At 37.9% G+C, this 22,392-nt stretch overlaps 2 protein-coding genes across 2 annotated transcripts; one reads left to right on the forward strand and one right to left on the reverse strand.

The window, feature by feature from the left end:
* Window positions 1-7,730: 7,730 nt before the first annotated feature.
* LOC116840358 (tol-Pal system protein TolA-like) lies at window positions 7,731-10,752 on the reverse strand. The gene is made up of 4 exons (XM_032806978.1): window positions 10,696-10,752; window positions 10,436-10,603; window positions 9,458-9,661; window positions 7,731-8,036 (listed from the first exon to the last, which is right to left on the reverse strand). The coding sequence occupies exons 1-4, from the start codon at window positions 10,750-10,752 to the stop codon at window positions 7,731-7,733; spliced, it is 735 nt and encodes a 244-aa protein (XP_032662869.1).
* A 604-nt stretch (window positions 10,753-11,356) lies between these two features.
* LOC116840354 (tol-Pal system protein TolA-like) lies at window positions 11,357-21,539 on the forward strand. Its single transcript, XM_032806965.1, has 3 exons — window positions 11,357-11,485; window positions 18,834-19,123; window positions 20,332-21,539. Exons 2-3 carry the CDS (start codon window positions 18,874-18,876, stop codon window positions 21,048-21,050), a joined length of 969 nt encoding a protein of 322 aa, XP_032662856.1. The 5' UTR covers window positions 11,357-11,485; window positions 18,834-18,873; the 3' UTR covers window positions 21,051-21,539.
* The last annotated feature ends 853 nt before the right edge of the window (window positions 21,540-22,392 follow it).

Here is a 22,392-nt window from a genome sequence, read left to right on the forward strand (position 1 = left end):
ATATAATATATATATATATATATATATATATATATATATATATATATATATATATATATATATATATATATATATATATATATCAAATAATATATAATATTTTTTTCACAAAATATTTTATCACAAAATATTTTTTTTAATCTTTTGCCGTTGCCACACAAAATTCTGAAGAAAAGGCTATTTTTCAAAGTCATATTTCCTAAAAAACTATCTATGAGCATATATAAAAAAATTTTTATTAGATTACCAAATTCACATCAGCAAAATTGAATTGAAAGACACTTCTATATCGTCTCTAGCCAGATAGAAGGGAAATCGGCGTCCTCTCAAAGCGAAAGATTATATTTTTACAGTCGTGAGGAAAAAAGAGAAAAGTGCGATCTCGTCCTGACCGCGTGTCGGATTATTATTTCCCGGATTCCTATTCAAACGCGCGTTTACTTCGCGCACGCGTGTTGCCCGAGGAGCAAGAATAAGCGCGCCGACTTTCGATCATTAATTTTAGCGATTACATGTGCGCACCGGTGATAGCGATCATGCTTCGAGTTATAGGGATGAAATGATTACGTTAAACTGGTATTATGCTCGCGCCCATGCAACGAGCCTATGCACGTGCCGACGTAGTCGAGGGAATCGCTAAATACCCTCGGGTGTGGTGAACGGCTTTGAATGGTGGCGAAGTGAGCGGTTGTTTAAGACGGAACTAATGCGCGGGACGTTCATAAAAGACTGAAACTCATTTTCAGAATGCTCATTTTTAGACGACGTTACGATAACACTCGCTACCGCGTTTGCCACGCTCCGACCAAAGAAAGGGACATTGGTCTGCTTTTTTTTTAGGAAGTTATGCATTGTTACTCGTTGCATTGCATTTACAGTTACGTTTAGCTGGATTCACAGTTAATTGATTAGTTAAGTTTGTTTGTTAGGAAAAATGTATGAAAAAGAAATGCTGTTGCACATCGAGAAAAAAAAAGTATCTAAAAATAAAAAATATTTATTCACGGTTGGTATTAATAACATATTTTTTATAAATATTTATACATTGAGAAAACATGATTTTTTAAATGAGAAAATATACATTTTTCTAAAAATCGTGGCATTTTATGAAAATAATTGTTTATTCTATGTAAGAAATTTAGATTTATATAAAAAACATGTTATTAATAAATGTTATAGTTCTTTTTCTAGTTCTACAGAAATTCTACTCAATTTCACTATGTTTTTAGTAGTCCAGGAATAGGCTGTCAGTAAGATCTATCTTGCTAAGGAACATAGTAAATTTCGCTAGAAATGCAGCAAATATTTTAATAACACATTTCAGCCTCTAAAATATATGTTAGCGCATATGAAATAGAAGGGTAATGACTTACTGCAAAATGTCCATCCGTTCCTCGATCATGAAATCCTATATAGTAACTTTCATTATAAAATTCTCTCTACGTACCCACTGAATAAATATTTGTTAATTTTTTCAGATACTTTTTCTCTCACAGTGTGCCAATAGAATTGGCCAGCAGCATCGTAATTGAAATAAATTTTTGTGATATTATAACAAATTTTTGTGATATTATAATAATAGTCGTGCTATTATAACAAATACTCGAGTTACTAAAACAATGTACAATGTATTATTTCCAATAATATTGCTATTGAGAGTCCACAATTATGGCGCTGTTGATCAATTCTGTCCATATAAAGCGAGCATTTTTTTTCATGGCATTACAATGGTGTTATATGTATGTGATTAGGCACGCTTTGGCTCTCGCGTCTCAATTATACATCGATGTGGTTGGGCGTTATATGTGGTTAAGGTAATAGGGCGTACGTGCATTTTGCACTTTACAAAAGTATCGCACTCGCCTCATTCATTCATGATTGCCTGAGGCAACCGGCCTTGCGGGTCGCGAAGTTACGGCTAGTATCCGCGTGTTAACACTCGCGCAATAATATCACACTTAAAAATAATCGAAGGATTTCGAGTGAAAGTACTTGCCAGACATGAGAGAGGTCACGAGTTATGAAAAGTTCGCCTCTTTCGTCCGGGATCATATCTGGAATCGATGACTCGGATACTCTCTCAATTTGGACGAAAGGAGTGAGAACAACCGTTTAAACCGATCGGATACGATTATGTGTCCCTGTATTTATCGACAGTGGTCGATATCTCACTTTTTGGTCTGATTATGCAGCTCACTCTCTAAATGTTTGGGAGTGGAATCTTGGTCAAAACGAGCGAAAAGTGGCAATGTTTTCACTCAGAGCGACAGTGAAAATACCACAACTCGAAGTCGCAAGAGTCAATGTTTCGCTCAAGCTTGGAGTGAATTCTGAAATTCTGTATGAAATACAGAAATACTTTTGAAATTCTGTATGAGCGAATATTTCAGTTAGAATTAATATATTCCTGTGACGACGGAGTAGTACCATCAGGTTCACTCTTCAATCTGGAACGAAAATATCCCTTCGGCGATTTAAGCCCGTATTGATAGTCGTTATTTGAAATTTCTTTCAAGTGAAATACTCAGATCTGAGTTCAGAGTTAAATAAGAGTTTTTTAGTTGAATCGTGATTGATATAATGTTACAGTCCTTATAAAAATATCATACTAAGAATCATTGATAATTACTTATTATCCAGTATTTTTAATACTGAAAATAAGTAATTATCAATGATTCTTAGTATGATATTTCTAAAAGGGATGTATCATATAATTCAACTGAAAAGCTTGGATCTAATTCTGAGTAAAAATCTGAGAAAATCTACCTGAGAAATTGCTGCAATTATACCACTGATATAAAAAGGCAATGACCATATATGGTGCACCCACATCTTATGCAAAGGTACCAATGTGTCACACATGATGCATAAACATGGAAAAGAGTTAAGCAACGATGACTGATCAATTCTGTGACTCACCGTGCGCGTGCGGTCACGTCGGAGTTTTACTATTTATTAATTTGTCGCGGCTATTGTTACCCCGATGAATACGAGACAAACCAGTCCAGAAATATACACGTATGAAATGTAATACTCAATCAAGCTCGTTCTCGTGAAAGTTCTCGTAATGTTGTCGCAGGTACGTTGCAAATATGGTCACACGATCATCGCCGATAGGAATTACTTATTAATGAAGAAACCGTCTGCACGTCATCAATAGCGTGACGGTCTTCTGCACACCGGGACCTCGAGCTGTCGATATCGTTTGATCGTTCTCTCGCGTAGATAAACATTGACCTAAACCGTGCGAACGATAAACCTGTTTCGCGATGCACGTGTTGGCCTGCGTGATGTCCGACCAGCGGGAGACACGCAGCGCGTACACGTGCTGCGTATGACACTATATGTGTCACACTCTCTATATTTCTAGGGGTGAAAAGTGGTAGTATTTTCATTGCAAAATGTCCTCGAGATTTTAATTGGAGATGATAATAAAAATACTGCCACTCGAGATCACAGAAGCGAATGTTTCACGCAGGTTTATGGTGAATTCTGACTCGACATGAGCGGACGTTTCAATCGATTAGAATGGATACGTTTCCCTGGAAGTGGAATGCATCAGATTCACTCTTCAATGTCGTGTGGAAATATTCACTCAACGGTTCAGAGCGGAGAATTCGCTCTATACACTGAGCGAAAAGACTGGTAACTATAACAAATTGCATTTAGTTACAGAAATTCATTGAATCCTTAGTAACTAATACTAAATATGATAATAATTACCAAATATTTAATAGATCGGGAGTATGACGTAATTGCATTCACAGTAACATCAATTAAATAATTTAGTAATAGTTACTTAATGTTAAATATTTAATATGAAATATATTACAGTTATGAGCAGATATTTGATAATTGTTATGAAATTGTTATATCCCATGTAATAAAAAATTCAGTAGATACGAGTTCTATTTTGTTACCAGTATAAGTATGTTTTATTGCAGCACGACGAAAAATTCATTCATTTGTAGCTATTACATCGTTTCAATATCTATTATTACGGATGGTTGGTTGAACCTACCAAAAATTTTGTAACTACTACAAAATAGCTTATTTTGCTCAACTATTCAATAAGTTTTATTTACCAAATATATTCTGGAAGCAAATAAATTTTACTTCTGTCAAATAAATAATTTATTTTACAGAACTAAATTAATTAATAAGTATTGCCATAGCTTTGGCCCGCTATATTTACGTCTACCATTTAGTAACAGTAACCAAATTTTGATAATATTTACTAAATTCTTCTCTCAGTGTAGGATTTTGTAATCGTGGAATAGATTGACATTCTGCAGTAATTAAAAATATTATTTCATACATGCTATTTATCTTTCAGGACTTGAAAAATTCGCTATGTTCCTTAGCAACACAGACTTCACTGACAGAATACGGGCTTAGTTACAAAACTCTATATTGATGTTTGCTGAAAAATTCTCTCTCCGTGCCCTGACAACATCAAATGGTTGGTAACAATAAACTCTCCACTCGACACGTGTCATAAAGTTCAAGGGTCGAATGTAACAATGTGAATACTGACTCCCCGACTACTTCCGCGTTTTCGAGACCTCGAGGCAGCTCCGAAACTACAAATTTCCTCGTGACGCATTCGTTCGACCGACGTCGCGTCCGTAACGTCATCGTGTTTCCGTATGATGAGGATACAAAGCGCGTGAGGTGCAATCGATTGACCATGCATGTGTGGTGAAAGTGCTAAATATAAATCAAGGATATACAAATCAAGGATTAGAAGAGAAAGTCTTTTGTCGCAGCGTGAGAAAAAGCCGCGGCCCGAGAGAAAGAAACTGGCGGCAAAGCGAGGCACGAGTCTCGGTGACTCAAGAAGCGGGATACTCCTGTGTGCTTTTTATCTCGGATTAGATAACGGGCACGCAATTTTGCACTGATATTACATGACCGGGCACGGATGAGATGCATTCGCGGTGTTCTAGAAAGGCGAGCGACTTACCGAGGCGTGACGCCCACCATTGCTTCGCAGGGCTGGAAGTCACGATTTCAATGTAAATGTCAGCATGTACGTGACGTTATATAATTATCTAATGAAAATCGGACGCGTACGCATCTGGACATTACTTGACAGCTGATTTTCTCTCTCTTTTTCTTTTATCCATTGAAGACTTGACCTCACTCGACCTGAGGGCTAAGTCTCGAAAGACACTTTATGGCTACTTGCGCGGCCTTCCGGACGTTATTCCCGCTCCATTCAACGTTCATGGCATCGTTCTCAATAAACATCAACTGTTACTTCGATGACTCAACGATGTAACTGTCACGCATAACATATACTGTGTCGCGCTTACATTGTTGTGTGTGAGTGGGAAATTATATACTACTGATATTGATTGATGTCAGTTGGGTTGCAAGTATACGTTCGCTGAAATTGTCCAGCATTCCGCGCATAAATTTCATATGCATAAGTCAGCTTGTATTTTCTTTTGCAAGCACGATCTTTCCCGCGTTGTGAGTTCGCGCCGATATCAGTACGGCATTTTTTTATTTCGATTCGTTACGCGTTGAGCACACTGAGAGAAAAATATAGTTGTCTTCGGCTATACTCTTTTGTGATTTTAACCATAAAAATAGTTAGAAAAACTATTATTTTAGTAAGTGTTATTAAAAAAATGGTTCTTCTAATTATTTTTTGAATTAAAATCACATAAAAGTATAGTTGACGCCGAAAGCAGCTATATTTTTCTCTCAATGCAGCGCGCGTACATTGAGAGAAATTATTCGATAAAAAATTAATAAACGGATATTTCCGATCAATTTTTATATTCGATTAAATTTAATCGGATATTTCCGATATCATAACAGCATATCATTAGATAGACCGATCAAAAAATTATGAACCAATATTTCTCATTGGATATTTCCTGATTGGATACAAAAATTTATCAGTATTTTGATTAGAAATATCCGTTTATTAATTTTTTATCGAATAATTTCTCTAGATATATGAGAGACCTCCTGCAACTCCCCAGTTTTCACTTATCGCTCATCGTAAAGAACACACATATACACTGAGAGAAAAATATATCATATTTCAAACTATAATGGCATAGTAAAAAGATTATAGTTAGGAATATTATTTTTATAGTATATATCACCATAATGTTTGTAATATTTACAATATAAGCATAGTATAACTAACCCATGTAAAACTTTTACTAAAAATTATAATTATTTAAAATAAAAAAATATAGTAAGGTAGTAAATATTGAATGGTAAGAGAAATTAACTATTTTATATAGTCAATACAATTGACAAATATAGATACATGTAACTATATTCCCAAAGCGTGCTTTATTATACACATAGAGTAATAAGATGGTGACTATAAATCTGTGTACATTCTGCTATATCTTCATGTTTAGATGAACTATAAATATATATTTGAGACTAAAACGAACTATAAAATATAGTGAGATTATAGTTACTCCAACTATTCTTTTCTCTCAGTGTACAGACGATCTGTTAGTCCAGACCTATAATAAGTGTAGTAAGCCTTTGCAACAAAATTTTTTAAATCTTAGACCAATTCTGGTTGAAATTATTACATATTTATTTCAAAATTTTAAGTACGTTTGATATTCTACTACAAAATTATTGCAATTGCTTAAATATTTATTTATGTCAAGTGGATTATTTATTTTAGAGTTTTATATTTATATTTTGTAAATTTTAGATTTACAATATTTTTCTATAGCAATTTTTTTATACTAAAATTTCAGTATAGTTCAACTTTACAAAGATAATTGGAGAAAGAAAGAATATAATTATGACGTAATTTTTATAACGTAATTTTTACAATATTTTTTCCGTGTATGATCCTTGCTCTAAAGGCTCTTTCTATAAAAGTACTTTCAAATTAGAAGGATTGTAGATCACTTAATGCTCCTAGGTATCTGCATAGTTCATCTCTTTTAAATGACGTCAGAAGCGAGGAAACGCATTCTTGTGAAATACTTGCGAAATACTTGAAATAAAAAGACATCCGTAAAGCGACACTCGCAGTCGATCGAGCAAATCTTACAATAGTTCGAACACTTTCCCTTTGCTTTATCAATAATTTACCGTAAATAAACATGATGAAATTATGTGGAGAGATAGGTTAAAAAGATACGTGGTATGACGTACGTACGATAATCAACGGCAAATTATTGTTTGTTACAGCAAAGGGGAACGTTCGGACTATTTTACAGATTTGCTCGTGTCGCAAGTGTTGCTTTACGGATATATCTCCTTTTATTTCAATGTATCTCGCAAGAATGTTAGTATGCGTTTCCACGCTTCTGACGTCATTAAAGGAAACGAGCGCGATGCGAGCGCCCAAGAAAAACCTTGAAGATTTTTTTTAAAGAGAGTTCAGGATACAGCCCTTGGGTAATTATATTCTTTTCCTAGGAGCGGAAATGCGAATAGTGAAAAGTTTCGCGTGAATTCGACAATTCTAACAATTGTGAAACTTTTCAGACGATAAAAATGCCGAATTTCTCGCGTGAGAGTCTTTCTCTTCCACGTTTCCACGCCTAGAGAGAAGTTAAATATAATCGCTGGCAGTTGATCATGAAACATAAATCATCTTTTCCTGCAGCGTGAACTCGTTGAGAAGTGAAAGCTTTTCAGCTTGAAAAAGCATTTGGAAATGTTCACCTTTCACGAGTTCACTAAAGGGAAAGATTTATGATCGCTACCCTGGTCCGACGTGGGTCTCAAGAAGTGACCCGCGCCGGTCGCGCGGCGCGCAATCTCCTCAAGCTCGCCAATCTCCTTTTGTTCCTAGCCGCGTTCGCCTTTGCCTCCTGCGCAGCGGCGTTTGCTTTGGCCGCCGCGCGATTTGTATTCGCGAGATCTTGCCGAGCGATCTGCAACTGATTCGACAGCTCGTCCACTCGCCTTTTGGCTGCCTCCAGCAGCTCTTCCTTCTCCCTCAGCGACTTCTGCGCCCCGCTCGCAGCTGCCTGCGCGTTCGCTGCGTTCGACTTTGCCGTACGCATCGCGTTCGTCAATGTCCTCAACTAGATTCGCCGGGAAGGAAGCGGTCGAGGTGATGAACGCTTCTTCCAACCTCTTAGGCCAAGTTCCACAACATCCGTATAATTTTTACCAGTTAAGTTCCAATAGTGATTGGTTAATTCTGATTAACTCTTCTTAATGTCAAATGCGATTGGTCAAGTCCAATGGAATAACCAGCCAGTTAAGTTAACTGGAGGTTGTGGAACTGGGCCTTAGTAAGCTAAACCAACAGGCCAACAGTTAACTCGTATTCCTGTCTTTGTTTCTCCTTCAAATTGGACAGAGATAGACATCCCAAACAGCACGGATCTCTACAGGAGATTCTAAAGACATTTTGAGGACGTCCCTGAGAACGTCTCCAGGATATTCTGTGGAGATCTTGTGCTGTCGGGAATATGATTTAACTGTTAATTAACTTACCAACAGGTTGGAACAATCAGTTCTAGATCAAAGTCAAATCTTATATTTAAGATCGTTTCAAGTACATTTTCAGGTAATGTACAGATTATTTCATAGGCTGCGCTCAGCGGAGGAAGCTCTTTTGCAAAATTTGTGAATTTAATTGATGTGTGCTCTTAATCTTGCCTGAATCAAAAGGTGTATTCCAATCAGATTCTCGAATTTTACAACAGTTGCAAAGCAGCTTTCTCTGCTGAACGCGACTTCTGCTATGGAACATCTGAAAATGAACTTAAGGACAATCTTATATATAAGATCCGACTATGAATACCAGCATGGCTCGTTTGAGTTCAAAGTTCGTATTAACCTTCGCGGTCCGAGTTGCTTCGACTTCTTAATCGATCCGTAGAAATGTATTCGTTTACTTTGCGACAATATATCGAGTAGTGTGCATTTATTTGAATTTTGCAGTATTTAACTAAAATTTTTAGTAAAATATTTACATTGAATATACTATTAATAAATAAAAGAATACTATTAATGACTAAAGGGCTGACGTTTTATAGAATGGATTAGAGCGATGTAGAAGTAGACTCGACACACGACCGCGAAGAATGAATAGTTATTATTTTAAACTCACGTGAGATTTGGGAATTTGAGAAAATCTAAAGTTAGATCTGAGCTTTCTAGTCGAATTATATTTGTGTATATTTGTAATTGCGAGTCAACTGAAAAACTCACATCTTGCTCCATATTTAAATCTGAATATCTCATGCGGAGCAAGTTTCAACTATCGACACGAGCAGTTTCGAGTAACAGCTATCAACATTATTAACCTAAGTTCAAGTAACAACTAATCTAAGAGCTCAGAATTGATCAGAACGGACCTCACAAGGAAGATTGTCTCACAAGAAGAAACCACAAAGCTCAAGAAGTGTAACTTTTTTTCACTTAGAAAATATTTTTGTATGAGAAAATATTTTTTCAGGCATTTCCTTGCGTTCCATCGTTAGACTCGGCATACCTGATCCTGAGACTGCCGCGCCGCTTGGATCGCAGCGTTGACGTTAGTCTGTGCCTGTTGCAGGGAGGACGTCTCTTCCTGGACCACCGATCGAGCCTCCTTCACCTCCTCCCGCAACTGCTCGACTACTGCTTCCTTGCCTGATAAGACCGCCTCAGCGGCTTTTGCTGCTTGAGCCGCCTTCTCCGCCAATTGCGCCTTCACCTATCATATACATCACGGTGTTGTATATTTACAGAGGAAAATATGAATCTTAACACACACACACACAAACGCGCGCGCGCGCGCGTGCGCGTGCGAACGTAATCGACGGTGCAGATCGCTTTCGTGCCACCAATTCCACGACGATTTCCTCTCTGCGGCTCCGTCGATTTAATTGAGAGATTAGAAAGAAATAAATTAGAAAATTAATCCTGCCGATAATAGGTTCTCCCGGATCAGAGAGTAGCAAAATTTGCGGAAGATATTGTTATTTATTTTATAAGTTGAAAAGGAAGTGACGAAACATTCATGAGGTTTGTACCGCAGATTTTGTGTCACAAAAACGAACAAGCGAGTGCCAACGTGGGAGTGACAGTCCGATAATTTTAAATCTGATATTTAAATTAATTTAAAAAAATTACAAGAATATATTCAATTAAATTTAATAAAAAAATGTTACAAAAAAAAATTAATAAAAATATTTTTAAGCAGGGTTAATATTTTTAATTAATATTTTTTAGTTGAAATCAGTTAAAAAATTTTAATTAAAATTGTTTGAAAAATATATATGTAAATTTAATTTACAAAATTATAAAAAAGATTAAATTGACGTAAATTCTCTTGTATTTAAAGTTTAATTTAATTTTAAATTAAATTTTTAGTTTTAAATTAAAAATTAAGATGAATTTAAGTATTTCTATGCCACATGAGGGAGAAATGGCGTCTCTCGCGAAATGTCTGAAAGATGATATGTGTATAATGTAATTTTTCGAGTACTTGACGCGCCGCTTGCTGACCAGCGATATTCTGAGCTTCGGACGCGGCCTTTGCTTCTGCGGCCGCTTTCTGCGCGATATTGCTGCTTTTTTCGATTATCTTCTTCGGAGGAGCTGCTGCGGAACCGCGACAGTTCCCACTTTCGGCGTGTCGAGTATCTCGTTGATTCTACAATTTTTTTCGACGTACTGTCATAGCAGTTAACGGTGTTTTTTGCATGCAACGATCCATAACATGTTTCAACGAGGAGAGAAACTTACCGCATTGACCAGGGCTTTACGAGCTTGCCCGCAATCGGATTCCGCGAGCATCAGCATGACTAAAGAGTGGCGTTTGCAGTTAGGACAGGTGCATCAGTCGTTTAGCCACGTAAAAAATGAAGGCACAAATAAATTAATAAAGTATTGTTCGCACTCACTGATGCATAGAACATAGAAAATGTTCATTTTGAAGGACAGATCCAGGTGGTCGCGTTGTCCCCATCCGCAAAAGTCATAACAAACCATATAAATTTGTAGTCGGCGCTGTTGATTTGACAGCGAAAACGAATGAACGATCAGCGCTTCCTTCACAATGTTCACCGAGATCATCACGCGAAAATAATTGTAAGGTTTTGGACAATAAGTAGATGCTCAGGCTTAAATATCTCATTATTAGGATATCAGGAATCAGTTACGGAAGTGGAAATTGCATCACTTGGATAATTCGAGTTATTCAAATCCAGTTTCAAGCCGGAATTAAGATTCGCGTCCAGAACTGAGATTCAGATTCGAATGTAAATTTGAATTCAAACTCATATAAAAAATTTTAGAGAGAGAAAAGGGGGGGAGAGAGAGAGAGAGCGCGCGCGCGGAACATAATAAGCAGAAAAGAATATACTCTCAAGGCACGTGTTTTGAACGTCCACAACCCCTTCCGCAGCTATAGATTAGCTAGACCAGACAGGACTATAAGAGCTCCGATGAACAAGTAACTGGTATCAGTTCTTAGCTCCGGTCTTCGAGCAAGGACAGCTCCTGTTCTCTGGCGCTCGACTGGACTACCAATCCGGTAAGTATAGAAATTCCTCGCGTTAGTTTCTTCTATTCCTCTATTCGCAAGAGCACGCAATAGCAGTGGTACACGATTCGAAAATGATATATCTGCAATAACACTTTTCAAGATCAGTAAGAGTGCGAGAGTGATTTTGGACACGCGGAAGTGTTGAGTAGAATAGAAACGTCTGTGCAATCGGATAACCGGAAATTCGTCGCGAAGTAAGTCGACGACGACGACGAAAGTGAGCCGTTGGTTTTAGTCCTCTGTCTCGAAAATAAGCGAGGGAAAGAAAAATATTCTCACATGGAAGCTATGCGTTGTAGAGAGATGGGTGGAGAACTCCTCGAAATTCCGGCAATTATTCGCATGCGAGGAATTACCCTTTTCTCCCTCTTTTTCTTTCTGGAAGAGAGTTGCGTTTGAAGTGACTTGTATTTCGTAATCGGGAAAATATCTCGCGAGAGAAAATTACCCTATAATTAACTATATAACTGTTGGAATGTGCAAACACCCGTGCCGCATTCCGCTCCTTCATATAAATTCCTTTTAATTTTATTTCTCTCATATTTTTATTATTACCTATATTCCGCTCCTTCATATAAATTCCTTTTAATTTTATTTGTCTCATATTTTTATTATTACCTATATTTTCTAATAGTTCAGTAACAGCACAGTTCAGTACAGTTTACCTTGTTAACGGACATACACACACACACCCACAGTACATTTTTAATAATATTCTTTTCGGTTCCCCTAAAATAAACAGCATATATGAAACTGAAGAATATAAATTAATAAATTAAATTATATAAGTCAATTAAATTAGATAAATTAATTAAGGCAAAATATGTGTTGAGAGAGAAAGATATATATATATATATATATATATGTTACTCGATCTTATTTTATTAATTCTTTTTTACTATTAGTAAAATAGAGTTAGCAGTACTTAATTAGTTTTATGAAAATTAGTAATTCTATTTCACCATTAAACTTTTATTAAATTCTATTCGATTTTTACTGTAAAGTGTTCTCTTCGTGTAAAGTTCTCTTCGTGTAAAGTTCTCTTCGTGTAGATAAACGTTTCGAATACAATATCTGACACAAGTTGTCAAATCTCATTGGCTGTGTTAAGCAAAAGTCATTCACTTTAGAAACGATTATCTGTGGTAAATTCACGCTTCTTATGAAACTCAATGGAATTTCCTCCTTGCTTTCCTTTTTGCTTCGCTAAATAATTTCCCCACGAGTTATCTCGTTAAGTTGATTTCTAGGTCAGCCACACGCGTTATTGACGTAGTTTGCATTGCTTTCTTACGCTCAACCTTCGTAGTTACGCAAATAGTTCGTGCTAAATCGACCAGATCGTTAATAATGTTGCTGAAGTATCCTTCGTGTATTCACTCATTTTGCAACTTGTTGCTTGTAATGTTTTTGGCTTTGCAGATTATCAAGTAAACATATGTAAGAATGATAAATTTACGTGTTAACATTAATTCATTTTAATATTTTTATTTTTATATCTTAACATAACTTTATATATTAACATAAATTTATTTCGATTCATTATTTTTACTGTTGCCATTCTTGTTGTTGTTGGTTGCAATTAATGGTTGCAATATCGATCATAATATTGATTGCTTGTGAACTAGTACGCGTTTTAGGTTAATGGACGATGACGCGAATGAATATTGAATACGGCCGATCTTATTATCCGCCCGCGGGAAAAAAGTTGACGCCCTCGTTCGCGCATGTTTACGATAATCTGCATCGTGCTTCAGTTAATGCAAATTTTTATATTGCAATCACGTAACACCTCCGTAACACAGGGCGTGGCAAGACCGAGTTGCAACGAGGGAGAAAGTCTGGAGAATTTTCCATTTTCTTCTTTTATAAAGATCTTATTCGTGTACATGTCAATATCGTAAGGTTCAACGGGAGATTATTAATAAATTTCTGTTCTTGCGTGAGAAACTTCAAACTATCTCTTCTAATTCAATGAAATAAGGCCTATTTTAACAGTCGTTGCTTGAAAGTTGTTTCACTCGAAATACTTCGATTTGAATTCAGAGTTGGATCTGGTTTTCCTCAGCTAAATCATATGATATGTATGACGTTACACGTTGGTCATAATTATGCAAAAATAATCCAAAAAATTATAATTATGTCCAAAATATAAAAGCATCACATTACATATAATATAAAATTATGATTGTATCCCAAAATTATGATTTCCAAGTTCTTTGTTTTCCACTGGATACGTTTTTTTATACAAAACAATACCATTCTATACGTTTTTTATACAAAACAAAAAAATTTAAGCCTGATATGAGTGCCTAGTATTAATTAAAAAACAGTTTGCATTCTCTACTAGTTCCGCCAGTTTTTACTAGTTGCATCTTTTTAACCCTTTTTTCAAAATTCAAGTTTGTCAACGAAAAAAGAAGAAAATTGACTATGCTAGATTTCTTGAACGACTAAATCATGTGTCAGGTTCTCATCTTCATTTTTTTGGAACGTACTCCATGATAGTTGGATCATTTTTGCATCGTCATAGCAATTTGTAATCGCGATTCCAATGGAAAGAAACTCACATCCGACTTTAAGTTCAAGTCGAAAAATTTCATTCGAAACAAGTTCCAAGTAATTACTATTAACGCGATTGAAGAGCGAAGAGACAGACGTCGCATTCCCTTGCCTCCCCGTGTAAGGGAATGTGTGAACGTAAATTCAGATTCTCGTCATGGATAACTCTAATTATGACTGCGGTGAGATTGATACGTGGTATCGCTCGTCGTTCGTTTACTACTGAATAAGGCCCCAATGCGTTATGCTGTGACGTGCGCGCACTTTCCAGAGCGAGACGGAAACGGGTTTCCAATTTTAAGTTTGCGATCACGACATGCTGTTGCGACACTTCGAAAGGCGACGCGTGCGTCACGCGCGTTTGTTCGCACAGAGCGATTCAGCTTGCACTCGAGTCACTCCGCCAAACGCGAATGGCGCACGTTAAGGTGGTCGACCCGTGAGGTGTGAGATTTTCAGCGGCCACGTCAAGGTCGCCTCTCATAAGTTTACTGTTTACCGAACAAAAAGGGAAACAATTGCTTTCTTAGAAATTGATTCCGATATCTAAGCAATGGAAACAGGTTTATTTGAAGCTTCAGGCGATATTACGTAAATATTATTCCTCGTCATCCTTACTGGCGCTTTATTTATGTGCATTATCTTGGTACCAATTTGTAGAACAACTTATCAAACGTGACCTTTCTTGAAAACATTTCTAGTGGCAGAGTTCACGGGGGCAATATTGGCTACAAATTGGGCTCCAATATACATAATATTATACCTAATATTATACCTAATATTATATTGGTTCAGTATTGTAAAGTAGACGCATTTTATAGTCAATATAGAATTCCGAATATTGGCAAAATTAGACAAAGGTTACCACGGATTTACGAAATTAAACAAAATTCAAAAACATACAAGAATAAAAGAGCCAAAATTGCAGTTATTGTGTGCTATTTTTGACTGAAGAGGACCACATTACATGGTCGAAACGTATCTGTAAAATACTTTTTGTATCGTTGAATTATAGCACACAATAACTGCAATTTTGGCTCTTTTGTTCTTGTATATTTTTGAATTCCGAATATTGGCAATTTATTTGTTATCAATATTGGCTATATTGAGTTATATTAGTCCAATGTACCCCAAACGTATGCCAATACTGGTACAATCATCTTATGATAAATACTGGCAATTTATTTACATTTTATTTATAATTAATATCGACAATACATTGGCTGTATTGGCCCAATGTATGCTAATCAATGCTGAGCCAATGTAACGCCAATGAACTGTGCTACTAGAGGTTTTGTGTTTTTGTTATAACGCTTTTCAACTTCATCGAATCGTAGAGCCATCAATAGACTCCTCGACGTTTCCTGCACCGATAAGAAAAGAGAGATCGAATCATCTCGATCATTTTTCCAGAAGTTGCGAGCGAATGAAAATGCGCTGGCTAAAATTCACCCACGTTTAGGGGTGAATTTTGCGTTTAGGTTTATGGAGCTTCAAGGGTTAGTGAGTGCGCAAATACGAACGATGTAAAATTCAAGCTGCAACTTTTGCACGCAACGCGACCGTTTCGCGCCATGTTCAGGATCGATCGATCGTATCGTCCACTGATTTGATATCGATCAGTTTTGCGGTTGCATCAGGCTTTTTGCGTCACTTTCTCCGGCCGCTCGTTCGATTCGAGCGAAGCTGTGAGGCGCGGTCGGCCGATTCGTTGTAAAATACGCGACACACCGTGTCATCGTCGCAGCGCGATGGTCCACATTTTTCACGCTTGATTCGATTCGGAAGCCGGGCTCATTGTGCAATCGTGCACGTCGAGCACCGACGGCGGCTCGGAAATTGGCGGCGGGTAGAAGCGACCGACCGCTAAGCGGCGGAGAAGCAATTACGAAACCGAATCGCCATAGATAATAGCTGAGACGCGCCGCGCGACACGCTTTTGAAATTATCAATGACTTTCCGCGCTGCATTATAAAATGAAATTATTCCTTAAGACGAAGTTGTCAATTATTACGTCGCGCCGACTCGTAACGCGTCGCTTTTTACCGACACTGAGAGAAGTTATTCGATAAGAAATTAACCAACGAATATTTCCGATCAAAATACCGAGGAATTTTTGTATCCAGTCAGGAGACATCCGATGAGAAATGTCGGTTCATCATTTTTTCATCGGTTTATCTGACGAGACGCTATTATGATCAAAAGTATCCGATTAATCGGATATCCTGATGGGATATATAAAAATTCATCGGTATTTTGATCGGAAATATCTGTTTGTTAATTTTTTAATTGAATAACTACAGGGTATATGTATCTTTTGCAATATCTCTCTCTTGAAAATAATGAATTACTTTTTTAAATTAATTGTGGTGTTTAATTGACGGTTGATATGAGCCAATTCGATCGAGGGGCCGTTTAATCGGCAATTAATCTCAACAAATTCAATTGAAGAGTGACGATTGATTTCAACGAAATTCAATTAAAGACCGTTTAGTTGGTGACTGTTATGAGCGAAGCGAGTCAAAGATCGTTCAGTTAATAAATTGAACTTAATTAATCGGTTACGACAAGAATTGAAGTGGCAGTATGAAGCGTGACGTTTGCGAAGTTTTGAGGAAAGAATTGAGTTTGAATAGTAAGGGAATATTGTTTTGATAAATAATTTTCATATGATAACCGGTTATTGCGTATACAGCAGTGGCTTTCAATTCTGACAAGTCGTTGAAATCTTATTCGATAAAATGCGTGCGAACCGTTAGCAACCGAGTGTGCAACGTCAAATCTACGCATGTATGTGTGAGAAAACGTTACACGTAATTGAATGTCGTTGCAATGACAACGCATCAATACCAATTATTGGGGATGCAATTGAAAGCAACTCTGTCGCGGGAAAATTTGTATGTGAAAAGGCACTGTGATTAGTGCCACTTGGTGATCAAATGCAGTGAACGCATAGACATGCGAGACTCGCGCAGAATGCGAGATATGGAATTCGCATCGACGTGGTCGCACGAACGCCCGAGTGACTAAAATCGTATCGTATCCGTTGCTACCATAGTATCATAGAAGGTGTCCCGTTACATTTTACGTAATCGAAAACGTGACTCGATCCCGGCCTATCGCGATCGGCCGACGAATTCACGCCTGCATAGTCAGCGAGATAAAACAGCACGGCGAGATAATCGGCGGGATCCTAGGAAAAAGTCCGAGTACCGTCTCGCATATCCGCTTCTGCGACAAAAATCGGCTGAACCCGAGAGTTCCACTTTTACTTCTCCAAGTAACCCGTAATGCGAAAGCGACTCTGCGCCGGAACAATGAGCGAGCCGCTCGCAAGAAGCACGGATGAGAGACGCCAAAGTGCGGGGGAGTCGAGCTTCTCTTGTGGAAGAATCGACTTTTCAATATGTCAGCCGTCAACATCACACACGTGTGACGCACTGCTCTCACTTCAAGCTCATATCTGCTAAAAATCTTCAATTTTATTCAATTTTTTACACAGTTTCGTAGTTTTCTCTTTTCTTCTAACTGAATGCATCAAATTGAAAATGCTTTTATAGGATGAAAGTACAGACATTAATGAATAGCTGACGTTAAATAATTGCATGAAATTGACAATAAAATTTTTTAATAAAAAATAAAATAAATAAGAAAAAGAATTTTCAATTTGATGCATTCAGTTAGGAGAAAAGGAAATTACGAAACTGCGTTATGTCGGGATCCAGCATCGTCTTAAAGGGAATAAGCCGAAATCTTTACTGACAGAATAACAACTTCTGTTTCTAATAAGTAAACCTATCTAAAAGAACTCCCATTCCTTTCTAATTTGGCACAAATGTAGAAGTATAAAAAATATTTAATTCATATTTTTTTCGTTTTGGCCTATTTTGAGTTTCACGGACAGTTTATAGCTTTTTAATGTTCTCACTCCTATCATCAACAAGTGCAACAAAAATGTATAAGAAATAAAATTGAATACAAGATATAGGCGTTTTTGGTTTGCTGATTTTATGAATATGAAGTCAAATATGTAAAATTATTTGTATAAATAATAAAATGTTTAAACAAAATATGTAAAAAGTTGAAAAAAATTATTTATACAGATAATTTCTCGGTTTGGCTGAGATTCGAACTATTTTGACTAATTTAGCATAGATTTGAAATATTTCAGTTGGAATCTCGGCTAAAGAAATTTAGAATGTTTTGTGTCTCAGCTATGCCGATTTTGTTAAAATTTTAATTAAAATTGCTGAATTTCTCGGTTTGGCCGAAATTCGAACTATTTTTGACTAATTTAGCATAGATTTGAAATATTTCAGTTGGAATCTCGGCTAAAGAAATTTAGAATGTTTCGTGTCCCAGCTATGCCGATTTTGTTAAAATTTTAATTAAAATTGCCAGATTTCTCTCTCTCTCTCTTTCGGTTTGGCCGAGATTCGAGCCATTTTTGACTAATTTAGCACAAATTTAAAATATTTCGATTGAAATCTCGGCTAAAGAAATTTAGAATAGTTCGTGTCTCAGCTATGCCGATTTTGTTAAAATTATTTAACTATATCTTGTATTCAATTTTATTTCTTATGCATTTTTGTTGTACTTGTTGATGATAGCAGTGAGAACATTAAAAAGCTATAAACTTCTCGTGTAATTAAAAATGAAAAAATTTGACCTAAATATTTTTTGTACTTATACATTCGTGCCAAATTAAAAAGAAATCTGAGTGTACCTTTTGCGTAGGTTTACTTGTAAGTTGTAACTTGCTCTTTCTTCGCAGATATTCGTCACCCACGACCGAAATCTAACGAAAATTCGACATGAAGACCCTTTTGGTGCTCTTGGCGTACGTGACCCTCGCGTACTGCGGCAAGACCAAGAAGCAGATTGTCGATCAGCAACACATAGTCGACGGCTATGAGTTCGAATATGCGGCGCCGGACGCGACCGCATTGAGCTTGATCGAAACTAGTCCTCATTACGTGGAGGTCGCTGCAAGCGCTCATCATTCAGGCCATGTTATCCGGCCTGGTTACAGCGTGGGTGGCCCTTTGGCCAGTATTGCTAAAGGTTAGACATCACTTCTTAACTTATATATACCTTTGGTCGCGGGTCTTTTAAGCACAAAGATGGTCGCGGGTTACCCGAGAGGTGTACCACATCCATTCACATTCTAAAGAAATCTACATATCAAATGTGGCTGCCTCCTACGGCTCTGACGTTGATTCTACGGAGAACAGAGATGCATTGTTCTAGGGAGGGAGGAGAAAGGGTAAAAAAAGATAGGAGAATATGGGACATATCAGTGTGTGTGTCTGACCGTCACTTTGCGTCATAAAGGAAAGTGATGTTGGTTCGACAAAAGATTGTACCTTCTTTATTATTAACAATGAAGAAACTAAATTTTATGTGAATATTATGTACTTCCTTGGTTTTAATTTTATAGAAATAGATATTAATGAAATTTAAAGTATCGAAAATTATTTGAGCGAAAAGACAACGAGTGATTGTGGTACAATCGACACTGTTGTCGATATTGAAATCGATATTAACTCTTGCCCAAAAAAACAATACTAGAATTATTCATCAGTAATCAATTTTAAACTAAATAATAAACTTTAAATAACAAATAGCAATGTTAAGAATTATGAAAAGAGATATATTGAAAGTAATAGTTTCAATCAAATTGTTTCAACTGACATTATTTCTCCTTATCAGACTAAAATCGGTCGGCATCTCTCAGATACTCGCGGCTACTGCAAGGTTAATGAAAAGTTCTTATGTTTGAGCGATATACGTAAGGAATGTGAGCTCCGGATATGCATAAAAAGTATTTTTCTTAACAATTGCCGATTGTTCGAGTAAATCCAGTTTATTATTATGAAACGACTGAATGGTCTTTACTTCTTTTCTACGTCACGCCGTCATAATTTCATGTTTGCAATCCTCGTGTTGCAAAAGTAACAGAAGTTCAAAGTAAAACGTATTAATGCGTGCAGCTCGCAAAAACCGTACAGTGTCCAGCGATTAATCAGGCGTGACTCGGGCGGGTTGGCGAGATGTTGAAATCCTACGGCGTAAAGGCCAAATCACACTAGCGATTGACGATTGACAATTAAAGATTAGATTTTAACGAATCAACAAACTTCAGCCTTGGCTTGCTTTGTTCCAATTGGTCAAGTTCCAATCTTCAATCGTCAATCATCAATCGCCAATCGCTAGTGTGATTTGGCCTTAAGAGAAGAGCGAACTCCGTGTCGAATGTGTTTCCGTTGCAGGAGCCGCCGAGCAGGCTCACACCCAATTGAACCAGCAGCCCGCGGCGGCCGGGCAGGCGGCCTACGTAGCCAAGAATACCCTGGCCCAAGCGGCGGCGCAATCCGCGGCCACGGCCGCCGCGGCCCTGGCCGGCAAGCAGATCATCGTGATGGGTCTGGAGCAGCAGTCGCGCGACGCGCACGTCGCCGTGGACGGCGAGAAGCAGCAGCTGCAGCAGGCTTCGCGCGCGGCCGCGGCGGCGAAGAACGCGGCGCAGCAGGCGTTGCACCAGGTGCAGGTGATCACCACGGCGTTGAACGCCGCGCAGGCGACCGCGGAGCACGCCGCCCAGGCAGCGGCCGAGGCCGCGGCCGAGCTGGCAGCGCAGACGACGATGGTGGGCCAGGCGAAGGCACGCGCCGAGACGATCGCCGAGCAGCTCGTGGCGGCGCGCCTGGACTTCGAGACCACGCAGTCAGCTGCGCAGAAGGCCGCGCATGCCGCGCAAGCCGCGCAGGGTAATGCCGCGGCTGCGGCCGCGCATGCGGCCCAAACCGCGGCCGTGGCTTCCGCGGCGAACCATGCTCTGCACAGCGACCATGCGATTGCCCTGCACGGAGACCATGGGATTGCCCTGCACGGCGACCATGCGGTCGCTCTGCACAGCGCCGTCGAGCCGACGATCAGCTTGGCGAACGCTCTACCCGTGGACGGCTACGAGTACAAGGGTTACTATTGAGAGGCAGGCAAGAGGGAGACGAGGCGTCCGACGATCGAAGCTCGCCGTTGAAAGTCTGACATTTTTGTATAATCGAGCGCTCCAACGGCGCTCGGTTATGGGTACGGTCTAGCAACGCTACAAATGCTTTGTAACGTTTTTACTTCTTTCTCTTTCTTCATTCGAATCCGAGAAATGGGACAAGAAAGAGAAATGCTGCGCAGCATTTGTAGCGGTTACTGAACCGCGCCCTGTATTGAGAGACACACATCTGGGGATTCTCTTTCTGGAAGACTGGACACGGCCGTTTTGGATGTTAAGCGTGTTGAGTATACGCGATATCTTGTGTTTCTTCCCTCCGCAAGTGTACGCACTCGCCACTTAGCGTCGAAGCGGCGCTTATGAGCCGTCTCTTCTCTTCTTTTTTACTTCCGTGGGATGCAGCGATCATACATCACTGTCATCTCACGTGCAGAAACGCACAATAAAATGTTGCCATCTTGAACCTTATGTGTGTTGTGCTCATTATTACTTACTTTCTTCCTTCTCCCTCCCTCCCTCCTCCCTCTCTTTCTATCTCCTTTCTTCTGTTACGGAATCTTCAAACTAACTTTTCAGACTATAATGATAATTGTGTGATAGTGATACGTAGAACAGTAATGATAATTGTGTAATGTTCCACATTCTGCTGTGTAATGTATTTAAAATCCAGTTTGACAAGACAACTCAAGACTTCAGATCATTAACCGATTTCAAGATCATTAACCGATTTCAAAAAAAGAGAATTCTCAATTTGGCCCGTATTTTTGTCTGTGTGTATGTTTGCAATTATCCCGATTCTTATGAAATAAGAAATTCTAAGAAAAATTCATACGTTCCATATAGTCATTTCATGACTAAGAAAAATTATTAGGAAATGAACTTAGACATTTAGAAGGTTTTTTGGCAAACTTGGATCATTTTTAATATACCCAGAGCGTCGAAGGATATTTTTAGAATATTTAATTGTAATAAAAAATATAAATGTAATAATATATAAATATAAATATAAATATAAATTTATATAAATATAAATTGTAATAAAGAAGGAAAGAGCATATAAGAACCAAGCATGATTAAAGTGCAATTAATGTATTATAATATAATAAAATACAAATGTTATTATGTTTTTTAAAGAGGACCCAAATCGGGTCGAAACGTAATAACATTTGTATTTCATTACATTACAATATATTAGGTGTACAACTTTGCTTCCGCCATTTTCCTATAAATGGCTTTAGCGGTAAGTGGTGGTCGAAATAAATAGATCATAGACGTCATACAATAAACTTGGGCATCTGTCAACATAATCCCATAGAAACAT

Source organism: Odontomachus brunneus, unplaced genomic scaffold (assembly GCF_010583005.1).
Source record: "Odontomachus brunneus isolate Ranch 3 - 2012 unplaced genomic scaffold, Obru_v1 Obru_scaffold_009, whole genome shotgun sequence".
NCBI lineage: Eukaryota > Metazoa > Arthropoda > Insecta > Hymenoptera > Formicidae > Odontomachus > Odontomachus brunneus.